Source organism: Bufo gargarizans, chromosome 3 (assembly GCF_014858855.1).
Source record: "Bufo gargarizans isolate SCDJY-AF-19 chromosome 3, ASM1485885v1, whole genome shotgun sequence".
NCBI classification, from domain to species: domain Eukaryota; kingdom Metazoa; phylum Chordata; class Amphibia; order Anura; family Bufonidae; genus Bufo; species Bufo gargarizans.
The window spans coordinates 383,863,835-383,882,932 of NC_058082.1; the positions used below are offsets into that span (position 1 = coordinate 383,863,835).

General features: G+C 43.0%; 1 protein-coding gene across 4 annotated transcripts in view; it reads right to left on the reverse strand.

The window, feature by feature from the left end:
• Positions 1-19,098, reverse strand: part of ANKS1A (ankyrin repeat and sterile alpha motif domain containing 1A) — a 731,235-nt gene that overhangs the window by 99,712 nt on the left and 612,425 nt on the right. For 3 of the 4 annotated variants that reach the window (XM_044288191.1, XM_044288189.1, XM_044288188.1), the window contains one exon: positions 16,054-16,140. In XM_044288191.1, coding sequence (XP_044144126.1) covers positions 16,066-16,140 — 75 coding nt within the window. In that variant the 3' untranslated portion in view covers positions 16,054-16,065. The remainder of the gene's footprint in view (positions 1-16,053; positions 16,141-19,098) is intronic. The other variant, XR_006388413.1, reaches the window with a different exon arrangement.

Sequence of the window (19,098 nt, forward strand, 5' to 3'; positions counted from 1 at the left end):
TCTCAAGATGGACCCTCTGCCATTTCTCTGAGGCAAAAACTGCTTTACCTCACTTCCCATACACACTTGCTGTAGCCAGCAGCTCCCTGCCAGCCAATCAGATTGGATTACTGTGAGACATGCCTCCTCACACTGAAGCCTAATGCAGGCAAGCAGTGTGAAGGACCGCCCCTCTGTCTACCGTTTACATTACAAGCTCTACTGATAACATTTAGAAGCCGCCAACTTGAAGCATTAGTAGCGATACCAATTATATTTTTTATTTATATTTACATGTAATATTGGGAAGAGAACGATGATTTGAATATTTTTTTTTAATTAAAAATACATTTTTTCCACTTTTTCACTGTACTTTTTAATCTCCTTACGGGACTTGAATATGTGAACTTCAGATCACATAGAAAACTATTACAGTCTATAGGAATTTTACAGGACCCAGGCTGCAGAAACAACTCATCAGAGCCCTGCGATTTTGCAGTGGGCACTCTGATCAGAGGATAGAGAGAGCCTGCAGCACCTGATGGGTTACATGACTGGAATCATCTCAACACATGTCTATTGTATTACACTGCTGTCCCTCTGAGTGGAAAAGTAAAAAAGTTATGGCTCCTGGAAGGCAGGGATCAAGAAATGAAATGCTGAAACCAAAGCAAAAAGCATCTGTGTTGAGTTTGCCTTAGAGCAGTGTGAGTGGATAGGGAGGTTTTTTATTCTTATTTTATAAATAATTTATATCGTAACAGTCCATTAGATCACTGTTACTAGTGATCTGTATATAGAAGCATACAGAGAATATAGTCACTTTACATACAAGAATAGGTTATCAATATCTGATTGGTGGGGTTCTGACAGCCTGACAATCAGCTGTTTTGAAGAAGAGGTGTCACTTGTACGTGTGTTACTTCCAATTCAAGATTACATTGTGTGTCTTCTCTTAAGTCTCGGCAGCGCAGTGTAATTAAAAGAGCTTGTTACATCCACTTTATTAAAACAAGCACTTGTAATTGAACTGTACCACTGCTGCAAGCTAGACATTGTGCAGTGTAATCTTGAAGAGGAAGTAGCACTCATAGCCTCTTCTTCAAACAGCTGACAATGGGGGTGCCAGGAGATGGACGCTTGCTTATCTAATATTTATGTCCTATCCTGAGGATAGGTCACCAATACTACAGGCTGCACAACCCCATTAATGCCTATGAACAACTTTGGAGGGCATTTTTTTCTATAATTGCATTTTTATTAATTTTGGGCTAAATATTTTTTTTCTGTTGAGCTTTGTACATGGTTAATACGGTTGAAAAGACACAAGTCCTTCAAGGTCAACCAAGGAATAGGTGGGGACGCAAATCCCAGAAGGAAGTGAAACTCAGATTTCTACACATTTTCATAAGCATTAATGTCATTAAAAATTTAAAATTCACCTAAACCTTTTTTTAAACTGTCCACTGTTCCTGCTGTGAAAACGTCCTGAGGAAGTATATTCCAGAGATTCACAGTTCTTACAGTAAAAAAGCTTTGACGCCTCTGGAGACTTGAGCTTTTTCTTCTCCAGTCGGAGGCAGTGCTCCCTTGTCTTTTGAGGGCATTTGACATGAAACAGTTTTTCAACATATTTTTTTGTTATGGTATGGCCCGTTTATATATTTGTATAGGTTAGACATCTATTCAAAAGACTAAATAAAAGTAATTATTTTAATCTTTCTTCATAACTAAAAAGCTCCTCTGTACTTTTTCAGCTGCAGAGCGTCCTTTCTATGGACTGGCACCCAGAACTGGACTGCATATTCCAGATGAGGCCACACCAACGCTTTGTAAAGTGGCAGTATTACTTCCCTGCCCAGCGAGTCCATGCCCCGTTTGATGCATGACAATATCCGGGTAGCCTTAGAAGCAGCTGATTGTCATTGTATGCTTTTATTTAATCTACCATCTACAAGGACAACCAAATCCTTCTCTATAAATGACTCTCCCAGTGCTACATCACTTAGGACATATGAAGCAGGAGATTACCATCAAGGTGCATAACTTTACATTTATCCATATTGAACCTCATTTGCCAAGTTGATGCCCAATCACTCAGAGTGTTCAAGTCAGCTTGTATTTTATGGACATCTTCCATAGACTGCACAGTACTACATAGCTTAGTGTCATCTGCAAAAAAAAAAATTGTGCTATTAATCCTGTCCTCGATATCATTAATAAATGAAATAAATAATAGATGACCCAGCACTGAACATTGGGGTACACCACTTATAACCCGGGACCATTCTGAATAGAAATCATTGACCACAACTCTCTGGACCCGGTCCTTCAGCCAGTTTTCAATCCAATTACAAACTACAGTTGCAAGAAAAAGTATGTGAACCCTTTGGAATGATATGGATTTCTGCACAAATTGGTCATAAAATGTGTTCTGATCTTCAATTGTCACAACAATAGACAATCACAGTCTGCTTAACTATTTAAGGACCACAGGTTTATACCCCCCTAGTGACCAGGCCCTTTTTTACAAATCGGCACCTCACAACTTTAACGGTTTATTGCTCGGTCATGCAACTTGGCACCCAAATACAGCTTTCTTTTGGTGGTATTTGATTGCTGCTGAGATTTTTCATTTTTCTGATAGTAATCAAATTAGACCGCAATTTTCTCAAAAAAAGTGTATTTTTAATTTTCTCTGGTTAAATTGTTCAAATATAATTACATTTCTATACAAGTTTGTGTCGGAATTTATTGTTCTACATGTCTTTGATGAAAAAAAAATCCAATAAGTGTATATTTATTGGTTTGAGCAAAAGTTATAGCGTTTACAAACTATGGTACAAAAATGTGAATTTCCGCATTTTGAAGCAGCTCTGACTTTCTGAGCACCTGTCATGTTTCTTGAGGTGCTAGAATGCCAGGATAGTATAAATCAGGGGTGTCAAACTCAAATTCATCGGGGGCCGCATCAGCAGTTTGGTCACCCTCAAAGGACCGGTTGTATCTGTAGGACTATGTGTCCACTCTTTATTATCATAAATTATTGTCACTGCATTCAATTATTACTGTTTTTTGTAATAATGTAAGTAATAACTAGCTCTGAAAGCTTGACCTGCAAGCGCTGACTGGGGTCACATAGTATTATACTGATTTATGATGCTATGTAACCCTTACAGTTCTGGAATGTGTTGGACCGTATTTTTCGCCCTATAAGACGAACCGGTCCATAATACGCACCTAGGTTTTTGAGGAGGAAAATAAGAAAAAAAATATTTTGAACCAAAAGGTGTGCTTTTGGTGGGTTTTGAACTAATTGTGGTCTGTGGGTGGCACTGTTATGGGTGATCTGTGGATGGCACTGTTATGGGGGATCTGTGGGTGACAGTTATGGGGGATCTGTGGGTGACAGTTATGGGGGATCTGTGGGTGACAGTTATGGGTGATCTGTGGATGGCACTGTTATGGGGGATCTGTGGATGGCACTGTTATGGGGGATCTGTGGATGGCACTGTTATGGGGGATCTGTGGGTGGCACTGTTATGGGGGATCTGTGGGTGGCACTGTTATGGGGGATCTGTGGGTGACAGTTATGGGGGATCTGTGGGTGACAGTTATGGGGGATCTGTGGATGGCACTGTTATGGGGGATCTGTGGGTGGCACTGTTATGGGGGATCTGTGGGTGGCACTGTTATGGGGGATCTGTGGGTGGCACTGTTATGGGGGCATCTGTGGGTGGCACTGTTATGGTGCATCTTTGGGTGGCACTGTTATGGGGGAATCTGTGGGTGGCACTGTTATGGGGGATCTGTGGGTGGCACTGTTATGGGGATCTGTGGGTGGCACTGTTATGGGGGATCTGTGGGTGGCACTGTTATGGGGGATCTGTGGGTGGCACTGTTATGGGGGATCTGTGGGTGGCACTGTTATGGGGGGATCTGTGGGTGGCACTGTTATGGGGGATCTGTGGGTGGCACTGTTATGGGGGATCTGTGGGTGGCACTGTTATGGGGGATCTGTGGGTGGCACTGTTATGGGGGATCTGTGGGTGGCACTGTTATGGGGGATCTGTGGGTGGCACTGTTATGGGGGATCTGTGGGTGGCACTGTTATGGGGGATCTGTGGGTGGCACTGTTATGGGGGATCTGTGGGTGGCACTGTTATGGGGGATCTGTGGGTGGCACTGTTATGGGGGATCTGTGGGTGGCACTTATGGGGGATCTGTGGGTGGCACTTATGGGGGATCTGTGGGTGGCACTTATGGGGGATCTGTGGGTGGCACTTATGGGGGATCTGTGGGTGGCACTTATGGGGGATCTGTGGGTGGCACTTATGGGGGATCTGTGGGTGGCACTTATGGGGGATCTGTGGGTGGCACTTATGGGGGATCTGTGGGTGGCACTTATGGGGGATCTGTGGGTGGCACTTATGGGGGATCTGTGGGTGACACTTATGGGGGATCTGTGGGTGACACTTATGGGGGATCTGTGGGTGACACTTATGGGGGATCTGTGGGTGACACTTATGGGGGATCTGTGGGTGACACTTATGGGGGATCTGTGGGTGACACTTATGGGGGATCTGTGGGTGACACTTATGGGGGATCTGTGGGTGACACTTATGGGGGATCTGTGGGTGACACTTATGGGGGATCTGTGGGTGACACTTATGGGGGATCTGTGGGTGACACTTATGGGGGATCTGTGGGTGACACTTATGGGGGATCTGTGGGTGACACTTATGGGGGATCTGTGGGTGACACTTATGGGGGATCTGTGGGTGACACTTATGGGGGATCTGTGGGTGACACTTATGGGGGATCTGTGGGTGACACTTATGGGGGATCTGTGGGTGACACTTATGGGGGATCTGTGGGTGACACTTATGGGGGATCTGTGGGTGACACTTATGGGGGATCTGTGGGTGACACTTATGGGGGATCTGTGGGTGACACTTATGGGGGATCTGTGGGTGACACTTATGGGGGATCTGTGGGTGACACTTATGGGGGATCTGTGGGTGACACTTATGGGGGATCTGTGGGTGACACTTATGGGGGATCTGTGGGTGACACTTATGGGGGATCTGTGGGTGACACTTATGGGGGATCTGTGGGTGACACTTATGGGGGATCTGTGGGTGACACTTATGGGGGATCTGTGGGTGACACTTATGGGGGATCTGTGGGTGACACTTATGGGGGATCTGTGGGTGACACTTATGGGGGATCTGTGGGTGACACTTATGGGGGATCTGTGGGTGACACTTATGGGGGATCTGTGGGTGACACTTATGGGGGATCTGTGGGTGACACTTATGGGGGATCTGTGGGTGACACTTATGGGGGATCTGTGGGTGACACTTATGGGGGATCTGTGGGTGACACTTATGGGGGATCTGTGGGTGACACTTATGGGGGATCTGTGGGTGACACTTATGGGGGATCTGTGGGTGACACTTATGGGGGATCTGTGGGTGACACTTATGGGGGATCTGTGGGTGACACTTATGGGGGATCTGTGGGTGACACTTATGGGGGATCTGTGGGTGACACTTATGGGGGATCTGTGGGTGACACTTATGGGGGATCTGTGGGTGACACTTATGGGGGATCTGTGGGTGACACTTATGGGGGATCTGTGGGTGACACTTATGGGGGATCTGTGGGTGACACTTATGGGGGATCTGTGGGTGACACTTATGGGGGATCTGTGGGTGACACTTATGGGGGATCTGTGGGTGACACTTATGGGGGATCTGTGGGTGACACTTATGGGGGATCTGTGGGTGACACTTATGGGGGATCTGTGGGTGACACTTATGGGGGATCTGTGGGTGACACTTATGGGGGATCTGTGGGTGACACTTATGGGGGATCTGTGGGTGGCTCTCATGGGGGATCTGTGGGTGGCTCTCATGGGGGATCTGTGTATGACGCCTGCTTCATTCATAAAGTGGGCGGCGCAGGCGCGTAACAAATGACTCACACTGCCAGCGCCCATCCTCCCAGCCTGCCTCCTCCCTCCTCTCGGCGAGCGCTTGTAGTTGTAAGTACTGGTAATACACAGCGCTCCTTATGCGATTAGACAATTCAATTGGCTTGTAAGCCATTTCCTGGTCAGGACCCAAATGAGTGGGATGAGTAGTGCTGCCAACCCCTGAATTTAATAACTATTAGAGATACGATTATACAGTGAGCGGGGCCCGTGTAGTAGAATAGTCACTGCACGGGCCCCGCTGTCATTATAAAAGCAGATGCCGGCCCCCAGCCCCTCCTCCCTCAAAGCTGATACACTCGATACAGGAGCCGGGAGGAGCGGAGGCCGCCTGCAGGAAGTGATAATAAAAGGTGAAGGCTGGCGGCCGGCAGGCGGCTACGCGGGCGACATGACGAGGTCTTGTCGCCCGCGTATTAGCTGAGGGGCATAGTGAGTTTATGTATGATTTAATTTTTTTTTCACAAGTTGGCGCAAAATGACACTTTCTGAGGAAAATAAATAAATAAAAGTTTCCATTTCTGCTAACTTCTGGCAAAAAAAATAAAAAATCTCCCACGGACTCACTATGCCCCTCAGTGAATATCTTGGGGTGTCTACTTTCCGAATTGGGGTCATTTGTTGAGTGTGTTTACGGTTCTAGGCATTTTGGGCGGGGCTAAATTGTGAGCAACCCTGTAAAGTCTAAAGGTACTCGTTGGACTTCGGGTGTATTTTTACATATACCCATGCTGGGTGAGAGAAATATCTCTGTAAATTGACAACTTTGTATAACTTTTTTTTAAAGTTGTCATTTACAGAGATATTTCTCACACACAGTATGGGTACATGTAAAAATACACCCCAAAACACATTGCCCTACTTCTTCCGAGTACGGCAATACCACATGTGTGACACTTTTTTGCAGCCTAGTTGCACAAAGGGGGCCAAATTCCAATGAGTACCTTTAGGATTTCACAGGGCATTTTTACGCATTTGGATTCCAAACTACTTCTCACGCTTTAGGTCCCCTAAAATGCCAGGGCAGTATAAATCCCCCACAAGTGACCCCATTTTGGAAAGAAGACACCCCAAGGTATTCCGTGAGGGGCATGGAGAGTTCATAGAAGATTTTTCTTCTTTTGGCACAAGTTAGCGTAAATTTAAAAAAAAAAATTCCCACAAAGTCTCCCTTTCCGCTAACTTGGGACAAAAGGTTCAATCTTTCATGGACTCAATATGTCCCTCAGCGAATACCTTGGGGTCTCTTCTTTCCAAAATGGGGTTATTTGTGGGGTGTTTGTACTGCCCTGGCATTTGAGGGTCTCCACAATCATTACATGCATGGCCAGCTGTGGCGAAACCAACCTCGCCACTGGGTTTTGGAGAGGGCTGTTTAAAAGCCTCTTGCCTCAGGATTATGGCCCATAGTAACTTTAAAGGAGAAGACAGACCGGCCGCACAGCTTAAATCTGTCTGTGGAATTGTATTTTATGTTATTATGCGTTCGGTTAAATTGTATGTTATGACCCAGATAGCTAATATTATTGTATTCGTGTAGTCTGAGTGCCATTCACCTAATGATATGCACTCAGACTTGAGCTATCTGGGGATATGTTAAATGTCTGTGTTTGCTGTGGGGGTGTGCCATTGTGTGTTTAAATGTTGATGTCTGTCCTGTTGTCTCCACATGTGTATTGGTGATCTCCCTTTGTCCTGAGAGATAATTGGATTGCCTTCGGTTGTCTCTGGGACAGAGAGGAGGAAACCACGATGCATTGTGGGGATGTGTTGTATCTGTTCTGTATTTGCAAAACTGTAATAAAAACCAGGCTGGGTGTGCCAGCACATCAGAGCACTGCTTGACCCTCAACACGGAGCCTTGTCTCGTTATTGGGGGGGATTCCCTATATGCTGTTAGAGACTGATTGCCAGGAATGTAAGCCAATTGGATGCTTTTCCTGTTCGTCTGCTGACAGCTATTTGCGAGGTTCCAGTTTGGAGTGCTATTTTGTATCCAGTTCGGGAGGTTGGTGTTCTGCAGTAGCTGTGCCTGCATCTCGGAAAGGGGCATATCGCCTAAACAGATTTTAACCCCTTGTCTGCTGAAACGGTCCGTTACACCAGCATTAGGAGTATCTGCTATTCTCCTTATATTGAGCATAAGAGTAATGAGATTTTTTTTTTCCGTTCAGCCTCTGGGCACAGAACGGCCCAGATTTCTTCATTCGCATCGATCAATGTGCAAAAAAAACAAAAAGAGGGGAAAGGCGTCTGCCAGGACATAGGAGCTCCGCCCAACATCCAAACCCACTTCAGCTCGTATGCCCTGACAAACCCGATTTCTCCATTCACATCAATCGATGTGGATGAATAAATCATTGCCAGAATTATTATTTTTTATATAAAAAATGTTTGCCAAAGCATATGAACACCGCCCCTCAGCTCATAAGCCTCGTCAAACGTATCTGTTTTACTGCAGAGGAGAAATCTCATCTTGCAGCGCCGCATACACTGACTTGTTTGTAATCTGACAGCAGCGCAATGCTTCTGTCAGAATGCACATCAGTGCTGCAGCTGATCGCTTGGTCCACCTAGAATAAAAAATAAAACCAGGCAGCAACGCAATAAATTTATTAACATCAACTTTTTTAAACTTTATATAACATTTGAAACAGAACATTCACTTTTTTGCTTACCTGTGTTTTTTTTTTGTTTGTTTTTTACCTTTAGAGGACAAACCTCTCCTTCCCCATGGGACAATGTGCAAAGCGCAAATCGCCCAGAGATGTGTCGAAGTACATTATGCATTTTGTCCTAGGTGAAAGGAGAGGTTTGTAGCAGCTCTGTGTGAAAGGGCCCTAAGACCCCTGTGTGCCTGTCCTGTGTCACACGATCCCTACACTAATAGTGTACCTGTGTGTGGTACTTGCGGAAACACTCCCCTATGCATAGGGCAGGCTGGTCAGGACAGTCAGGAAAAAAAATTGTAATGTCACGCCTCATTTTAGCCCTGCTACAGACACAACATCTTTTTCTTAGGGGACGGTGAGTTGGGGTACCAGGATAGACACTCGGGAAGTGTCTGTCATGTAGCCGGCTAACTACATGACAGACACTTCTGGATACAGGAGTGCCGAAATGATCTCTTCCTGGAATTTTAGGAAGGATCCCTCTCTCCCAGCCTTACTGTAGAGAACAAAACTATCATAGACAGCCAATTGAATTAAAGACACCTTCTTATACCAGCGTCTGGGGCGGCGGGACACTAAATAGGGAGCCAACATCTGGTCATTGAAGTCCACCCCTCCCATGTGAAGGTTATAGTCGTGGACACAGAGGGGTTTCTCTGACTCCAGTTGCCTTTTCAAATTGTACTGTCGTGTCTGTGTGAATGGTGGACAGAAGGTAAACGACCCTCTTGTCCCTCCACTTCACCACGAGCAGTTCTTGGTCACATAAGGCAGCCCTCTCCCCCCGTGCAAGTCGGGTATTAACGAGCCATTGGGGGAAGCCCCGGCGACTAGATGTAAGTGCCGAAAGAGGGCCACACTTGTGTAAAAATTGTCCACGTATAAGTTGTACCCCTTGTGGAGTAAGGGCGACACCAAGTCCCAGACAATCTTGCCACTGCTCCCCAGGTAGTCAGGACACCCGACCGTCTCCAGTTTTGAGTCTTTTCCCTGACAGACCCTAAAACAATATGTATAGCCTGTGGCCCTTTCACAGAGCTTATAAAGTTTGACCCCATGCCGGGCGCGCTTGTTGGGGATGAACTGTTTGATGCCAAGGCGCCCGGTAAAATGTACAAGGGACTCGTCTATGCAGATGTTCTGATTGGGGGCAAACACATCTGCAAACCTGGATGACAAATCGTCTATGAGGGGCCGAATTTTGTGGAGCCGGTCATAAGCAGGGTGGCCTCTTGGATGACAGGTTTTATTGTCAGTAAAATGCATAAAGCGCATGATGCCCTCAAAACGTGCCCTGGACATAGCAGCAGAGAACATATGCATGTAATGTATTGGGTATTTAGACCAATAGGACCGCAATACTTTCTTTTAGTTAGACCCATGCTGAGGATAAAGCCCAAAGATATTTTACATTCGGAAACTGTGACTGGTTTCCACCAGAAAGGCTGGGCATAGAAGCTTTCTGGATTGGCGATTTTATACTGTGTGGTGTAGAGGTTGGTTTCTGCCACAACTAAGTCATAGAGATCCGCGGTGAAGAACAGCTAAAAAAAACTCAAGGGCCGATCCTAAACGAGCTGTCTCCACGCGAACTCCAGACTGGGTGGTGAAAGGGGGCAATATGGGTGCGGCGGAAGCAGGGGATTGCCAATTTGGGTTTGCCAGCACCTCTGGGAGATTAAGGGCTCTACGGGCCTGTGAAAGTGGTGGTTGTGACAGGGGAGTTACTGCATGTGCCACCGTACCAGCTTGAACTGCCCTTCTGGTGCTCGCCACTTCCCCAGGGAATATGGCAGTGCTGGTAGAAGGTCCAGGATGTGCTGCGCTGCTGGTGTATGCCGCACCATAAAAAAGATCAGCGCTAGCACCACTCTGCTGCAAATGAGGCTCATCACGCGGGGTATGCAGAACACTGACATGGGGTCGGGTACGCCTGACCATAGCAGGGACCTTAACCTCGTCATCTTCACTAGCGGTTAGAGTGCCACTGCTGTCTACAGGTTCATATTCTGAACCACTGGATTCAGCGGGTGAGGCGTCCCCATCGCTTTCATCCATCAGGGCCAGAATCCTGTAGGCCTCTTCAGCGGAATACCCCTTTGACATTTTGGGCTAACTAAATTTAGGGGGTATTCCTCTGAGACTACCCAGGAAAAAGAGCAAACCTGCCTAGTAAAAAGGAGTGCTTGTGAAGTAAAGCTGCGATCGCTAATAAAGATCCAGAAAGCTCAAAAGTGATCTTTATAGCGCCGCAGCGATTTTACAGTGATTTTGCAGTGATCAGAAAAAAATAATTTCTGTCACTGCGGTGGGGCGGACTGAACGCAAGTGTGTGCACAAGATGACAGACAGACGACATCTGACCGTTAAGATTGTTATTTTTTAAATGCCCTTTTTTTTGTCATGTATTGCCCTTTTTACAGTTGCTGTAAGCCATGGGGGAGGAGGGGGTAATTTTAGCTGTTTATACTTGTTATCTAAAAGGAATACATTTTTTTGTGCAATTACTCAATGTGGATTTAAAGCTCTCCCATTTATCCTCAGTATTATTATGTGGCAGTAGCTGTTCCCAGTCTATGCCCTGAAATGTTGCCCTCAACCCAGGAAAATTAGCCTTTTTAAAATTCATTGTCTTTGCACTTCCTGACAGAGTTTACTTCTGTTAGTTTAGGGGGAATATAATTCTATTGTGGTCACTATTACCTAGTGTTTCTCAAACAGTAACATTTCCAACAAGCTCTGCATCATTAGAAATTACCAGATCCAACAGAGCATTGCCCCTAGTTGGAGCTTCTACAAATTGGCCCATAAAGTGGTCCTGCAGTAAGTTGAGGAATTTTCTCCCCTTTGCTGTCAAGGCAGAATCATGACGCTAGTCAATGTCTGGGAAGTTAAATCTCCCGTTATAACCACTGTACCAGCCTGTGCAGACCACACTATTTGGTTATACAGTTGAGCTTCTATCTCCTCTGTGATGTTAGGGTGTTTATAGATCACACCAAGTATTATTTTTTCAGTGTTTATATCCCTTTATCACTCCTCACATATATGCACATGCCACTGCCTTTTCTATTGACCCTGTCTTTCCTAAATAGTGCAAAACCCTCAACCCTTAACAGCCCAGTAATGTGAAGAGTCCAACCATGTCTCAGCCACACCAACTACATCTGTGTGTTCTTCTAGTACCATAGCCTCCAGCTTCCCCATTTTGCTTGCTAGACTTCTGGCATTTATGAAAATACATTTTAAATTACTATTACCTGTAAAGTGAACATCCATGATTTTTTGGTTACCTTGGTTAATGTTTGTATGTAACAGATTCATGTTACCAGTAGCTCTATTTTTCATTGGTGTACAGTTCTGCCCTCACTAACCCCAGCCTCCACTAAATACCCACTGTCCCCTCCTATCCAACTCACTATCTACCCCCTTTTAGTATCTGGATAAAATATCAACAAGAACTGTGATCACTGGTGCTATTTCGCAATATAATCTGATAGTGCTGCAAGAAACGGACTAATTGCAATATATAAAACAGTATTGTTTCTGCGCAAACTATCAAATATAAACAGTCTCTTAATTGGCTCCTGTTGAGATTCCACCACATCCAATATTCCCCTATACGAATAGTGCAGTTGGTTTGTGATATAAATCACTCCTACCTTCGTTCAGCTGTGGTAAAAGCTTCAATGGCTTGGCTCAATCCCAGAGTACTTTAGAGGCAGTTTAGTTCTTTCTTTCAGATGGAAGCGTGCCCCAGTGAGTAGCACACCTGCTTTTTGATGCTCACGCTCTGGTTTGGAGTGGGGTGACATCACCTAAGCACAGCTACAACAGCTGAAATGGGGAAAAAAACTGCGTTTCGGGAAGGATCGCTTCTCTTCCTCAGGGATACTATTCTCCCATTACTGCTCCTCTATATAAGTCCTAGCCGGGTTCCTGGGAGGAGTTATGCAAATCCATGTTAGTTGTCTGGGTATACACATATGTGACTCTTTTAGTTGTCACAAGCAAACAATTTAACCTCACTACTAGTGAGCTAGACTATTAAGATTAAAAATCCACCTAGTCTCTGCTCTCGATTGATATTTTTGATATCTCCTCCTCTTATACTCGCTTTAACTTTCTCTATACCGCATACAGAAGACCGTTTCATATCCCCTATACCTCATAATAATGTCTAGATATAGGGTGTCCTTCAAATTTTCACTCTATATTATTTATGTGCTCCCTTACATGTTCTTTCAGAGGTCTTTTTGTCTACCTACATAAAATTACTCACATGGGCATGTTATTAAATATATGACCCCTTTAGTATGACATGTAATATATTGTTTTATTGTCTGTTTGTAAATGCCTTTTATTTTTCCTTTATTTCATAGACTGGTTTTGTCTATAGCAGCTCATACATTTTTTACAAGGAAAAAAACATTTTTGGGATCCCTATACTACTCGTTTTTACAGTTGGTGCAAAATTATTGCCTATATTTTGATCTTTTTTTATATATGAATCTGGAATTTTCTGGAATCTGTCCTCCGATAAAATTATCCTGATGGAGGATACCCCAGTATCTTTTAACTATATTTCTAAGTATACTGAATTGATTATTGTAACCTGAAATAATTGCAGGAATTATTGTTGTATTATTATTATTATTTTGTTTATTAATTTTATTACATCATGTCTACATCATGCTCAATTAGTACTTGTCTGTCAGAGCTTCCTTCTACCTTCTCTATGTTTATTGAGGAGGTCACAGGTGTATTCTTTGGTTTCAAATTTATTTTGTAGTATATTTGCTTCCTGTTCCGAATCCTCTTTTTTGCTACAATTTCTATATAGGCGCATTAATTGACTTCAGGGTACATTTAACAGCCATTGAGTCAAATGACAACTATTCATGGCAATAAAGCTAAAAAGTGTCAATGGCCTTGCTATATGTCTTAGTATATATGGTGCCTTCTTTAATAAAAATAGTTAAATCCAAAAAATGTATTTCAGATTTAAAATATGTAGAAGTAAATTCTAATTTATAACAAACACATACGGTCGTGCGCGTGTATTTTAATTTTTTTTGCATGGACATATGTATACAGGCCCTTTGCTATGACACATGAAATTTAGCTCTAGGGCCTCCCATTTTTCTTGCTTATCTTTGAGATATTTCTACACCTTGAGTTGAGTCCACCTGTGGTAAATTCAGTTGATTGGAAAGACATAACTCTTTGTAAATATTGTCTCAAAGTTAGCAATGCAGATCAGCACAAAAACCAAGCCATGAAGATAAAATAACTGCCTGTAGAACTCAGACAAAATTGCCTGGAGGCACAGATCTGGAGAAGGGTAGATAGAAACTTCAGCTACAATAAACATTCCCGAGAGCACAGTGGCCTCCATATTTCTTATACGGAAGAGGTTTGGAACCAGGACTCCTGCTAGAGTTCTACAGGTAAAATAAGTAATCCGAAGAGAAGGGCCTTGGTAAAGGAGAGGTGACCTAGAACCCAATGGTTACTCTGGCTGAGCATCAAATATTCACTGTGCAGATGGGAGAAACCTCCAGAAGGTCAACCATCACTGCAGCACTCCACCAATCTGGGCATTATGGCAGAATGGCCTTAAAGATGCCACTCCTCAGGAAAAGACACATGAAACCCTATCTGGAGTTTGTAAAAAAAAAGCACCTACAGGCATCACTTCTAATAATCACATATAGAATAAACCAGACACTGTTCATCATCTGTTCAATACCATCTCTACAGAGCAGTATGGCGGTAGCAGCATCATGCTATGGGGTGTTTCTCAGCGGGGGGACAGGGAGACTAGTCAGGGTGGAGGGAAAGCTGAATGGCGCAAAGTACAGAGAGATTGTTAATGAAAACCTGATCCAAAGTGATGTAGACATCAGAGTGGGATGAAGGTTCACATTCCAACAAAACAATGACCCTTAGCACACCCCCAAGATAACACATGAATGACTTACAGACAACTCGGTGAATGTCCTTGAGTGGTCCAGCCAGAGCCCTGACTTGAATTTGAACATCATCTCTGGATGAATCTGACAGATCTATACAGCATCTGCACAGGAGAATGGCTAAAAATATCCAGAAATCCAGGTGTGCAAACCTTGTGGCATTATACCCAAGAATGTCAATGTAATATATATTTTTTTTTTCATAAAAATAAATATTTAGCAAAGATTATGAACATTCTGTTTTTCAGTTTGTCATTATAGGATAATGAGTGCTGATTGATGGCGAAAAACTGATTTTTATTTTTAAAATAAAAGGGTCTTGGGTCTGAAGACTTTCCAAATTCACTTTATGCCCCCAAAGGTGTCCAAACCCTTTAAAAGTATTTCATTTATATCAAGTTATCCACCATCAACAGAGACAGAGAATAACTATTAGGGTCCATTCACACGTCCTGTTTTTTTTCATCCTGAAAAACGGTCCGTTTTTTGCGGATCCGTTGTTCCTGAAAATGTTTCCGTATGTCATCCGTTTTTTGCGGATCCGCAAAAAACGGAAACATGTATACATTTCAATAATCAAATAAAGTTGTTTGGATTTCTTTGAAAAAAAAAAATAAATAAAAATAAAAAAAAATTTGTTATGTGTTTCCAGGAACGGAATCCGCAAAAAACGGATGACATACGGAATGACATCCGAATTTCATCCGTTTTTTGCGGATCCATTGACTTTGTATTGTACCAGGATCCGATTTTTCAGGACAAGAATAGGACATGTTTTATATTTAAACGGACATGCGGAACGGAACAACGGAAACGGACAGCACACATTGTGCTGTCCGATTTTTTCCAGGACCCATTGAAAATGAATGGGTCCAGATCTGGTCCTGATCTGTTCCTGAAAAAACGGAACAGATCAGGAAAGAAAAAACGGACGTGTGAATGGACCCTTAGACTGGAGGGGGTCAGACCGCTAGGATCTCCATTGATCAGGGAACAGAGGCCTTATACCCCACAGGGTTCCCTTAAAATGCTGTGCTTCTCCATTCACTGTCAACGGGACTGCTGGAACTGAGCACTGTACTCAGCATTCTTGACCAGCTGCTCCTTTCATTTTGGGGGCCCTAGGAGTTTACAAGGCCCCCATTTTCGTGACTGGTTAGGTTCCAGAGGTCAGACTCTCACCATCTAATATTTGTGGCCTATCATGCAGGAATAGTTAGTGTGAGCTGCCTGTCGACTCTGTTGGTGCCTAATCAAAGACTGGCTGGTCTTGCTCTTTGGAGCAGCAGCTGGCGGTAGGATAGGTACTACGGTATAAAACGATGTAGGTAACAATAGATTCATTATACAGTATCTTCAATATATCTATATATGTCTACACATACACACATATTTTACAGTAAAGCCATGCTAAATGTTCACTACTTACATTGGCTCTGTATTATGGTTTGGGATTCACTGTCCATGGTACACTTCCATGAGAGACTAGAGGTTCCTCACATTCTGAAGACTCTATCTGACATGGAAAATGAATGTGTTATGCAATATACTTTAACAATCAGAAAGCATTTGCCTACCTACACATTACAAATACTTTTACAAAATATCTACAGTTTACACTGACTTCGGTCAATAACTTTTCATACAAATAAGCATAAGTCAATAGTACAAGTAACCACAAGAAACTTTGTAATATGTCTTATCAAAGAGACATGTCTAGTTCTCATGCTCTCAGCTACAGTGGGATGCGAAAGTTTGGGCAACCTTGTTAATCGTCATGATTTTCCTGTATAAATCGTTGGTTGTTACAATAAAAAAATTTCAGTTAAATATATAATTTAGGAGACACACACAGTGATATTTAAGAAGTGAAATGAAGATTATTGGATTTACAGAAAGTGTGCTATAATTGTTTAAACAAAATTAGGCAGGTGCATAAATTTGGGCACCACAAAAAAGAAATTAAATCAATATTTAGTAGATCCTCATTTTGCTGAAATTTCAGCCTCTAAATGCTTCCTGTAGGTTCCAATGAGAGTCTGGATTCTGGTTGAAGGTATTTTGGACCATTCCTCTTTACAAAACATCTTTAGTTTATTCAGGTTTGATGGCTTCCGAGCATGGACGGCTCTCTTTAAGTCACACCACAGATTTTCAATTATATTCAGGTCTGGGGACTGAGATGGCCATTCCAGAACGTTGTACTTGTTCCTCTGCATAAATGCATTAGTGGATTTTGAGCAGTGTTTAGGGTCGTTGTCTTGTTGAAAGATCCAGGCCCCGCGCAGCTTCAGCTTTGTCACCGATTCCCGGACATTGGTCTCCAGAATCTTCTGATACTGAGTGGAATCCATGCGTCCCTCAACTTTGACAAGATTCCCAGTCCCTGCACTGGCCACACAGCCCCACAGCATGATGGAACCACCGCCATATTTTACTGTAGGTAGCAGGTGTTTTTCTTGGAATGCTGTGTTCTTTTTCCTCCATGCATAACGCCCCTTGTTATGGCCAAATAACTCAATTTTAGTTTCATCAGTCCACAACACCTTATTCCAAAATGAAGCTGGCTTGTCCAAATGTGCTTTAGCCCACCTCAAGCGGTACTTTTTGTGCTGTGGGCGGAGAAAAGGCTTCCTCTGCATCACTCTCGCATACAGCATCTCCTTGTGTAAAGTGCGCCGAATGGTTGAACGATGCACAGTGACTCCATCTGCAGCAAGATGATGTTGTAGGTCTTTGGTGCTGGTCTGTGGGTTGACTCTGACTGTTCTCACCATTCGTCGCTTCTGTCTATCCGAGATTTTTCTTGGTCTGCCACTTCGAGCCTTAAATTGAACTGAGCCTGTGGTCTTCCATTTCCTCAATATGTTCCTAACTGTGGAAACAGACAGCTGACATCTCTGAGACAGCTTTCTGTATCCTTCCCCTAAACCATGATGGTGAACAATCTTTGTCTTAAGGTCATTTGAGAGTTGTTTTGAGACCCCCATGTTGCTACTCTTCAGAGAAAATTAAAAGAGGAGGGAAACTTACAATTGGCCCCCTAAAATACTCTTTCTCATAATTGGATTCACACTGTGTATGTAGGTCAGGGGTCAGTGAGCTTACCAAGTCTATTTGAGTTCCAATAATTAGTTCTAAAGGTTTTGGAATCAATAAAATGACAACAGTGCCCAAATTTATGCACCTGCCTAATTTTGTTTAAACATTTATAGCACACTTTCTGTGAATCAAAAAAACTTCATTTCACTTCTCAAATATCACAGTGTGTGTCTCCTATATGATATATTTAACTGACATTTTTTATCGAAACAATCAACGATTTATACAGGAAAATCATGACGATTAACAAGGTTGCCCAAACTTTCGCATCCCACTGTATTTACTTCTTCACACCTCCTTTCCCACTTTCTAACTGCTGTTCACTTTGAAATATGCTTGAAAATCGGCCAAGATGGGACTAGCTCTGATAAGGTATCATATTACACATGTCAATACAAATCTATGGAGAGGGGAGGGGTGAGGAGTGAGCAGTAGCAGACCTGAGTCAAAAGAGACAGGCAGAGACAAAGAGCTGAATAGGAAGTTTACATCTGAACACAAATTATTTTGTTTTTTTTACAAACTTTCATACACTGATAAACTCCAAATAAGCACAAGAACACCTACTGTAGAGATTTGAACAGCATGAAAAAAATACTACTTGTCAAGTACAACATACATATTTGATCCAGAGAATGGCAAAGCAAAACGTTAGTTGATTGAGAATCAAAATACTGCACATAGGTAGTCAGACAACTCCATGGATGAAATTAACATCATTTTCTAAACAATTATATTTTCCATGAGATGTCATATTCTTAGAGCATTAAAGCATATTCTTTATTACATGGGTAAAAACTTTGACATAAATAGTTACTGAAATAGAGAATTTCCGAACCATTCAGTAATATTTTTTCAAAGTAGAATACAGTACAAAGTGCGTCACTAAACATGCTAACAAATTCTAAATAAATGAACACCATATGATTGCTTCATCAGCGATGAGACAAAAATAAATCTAACATGCACAAAAACTATTGTATAGGATGATATAAAGATGATTTAGGTGACAAATGGACATGAGGTTTCATGATAAGAAATAAAATAAAAAACTCCTACATATGACACACTGACGGTGACCAAAACCTCACAATTTTATAAGTGTTTTTGGTTGTATTGTAACATAGTACATAAGGCCGAAAAAAGACATTTGTCCATCCAGTTCGGCCTGCCATCCTGCAAGTTGATCCAGAGGAAGGCAAAAAAAAACCCCTGTGAGGTAGAAGCCAATTTTCCTCACTTTAGGGGAATAAAAAATTCCTTTCCGACTCCAATCAGGCAATCAGAATAACTCCCTGGATCAACGACCCCTCTCTAGTAGCTATAGCCTGTATTATTATTACACTCCAGAAATACATCCAGGCCCCTCTTG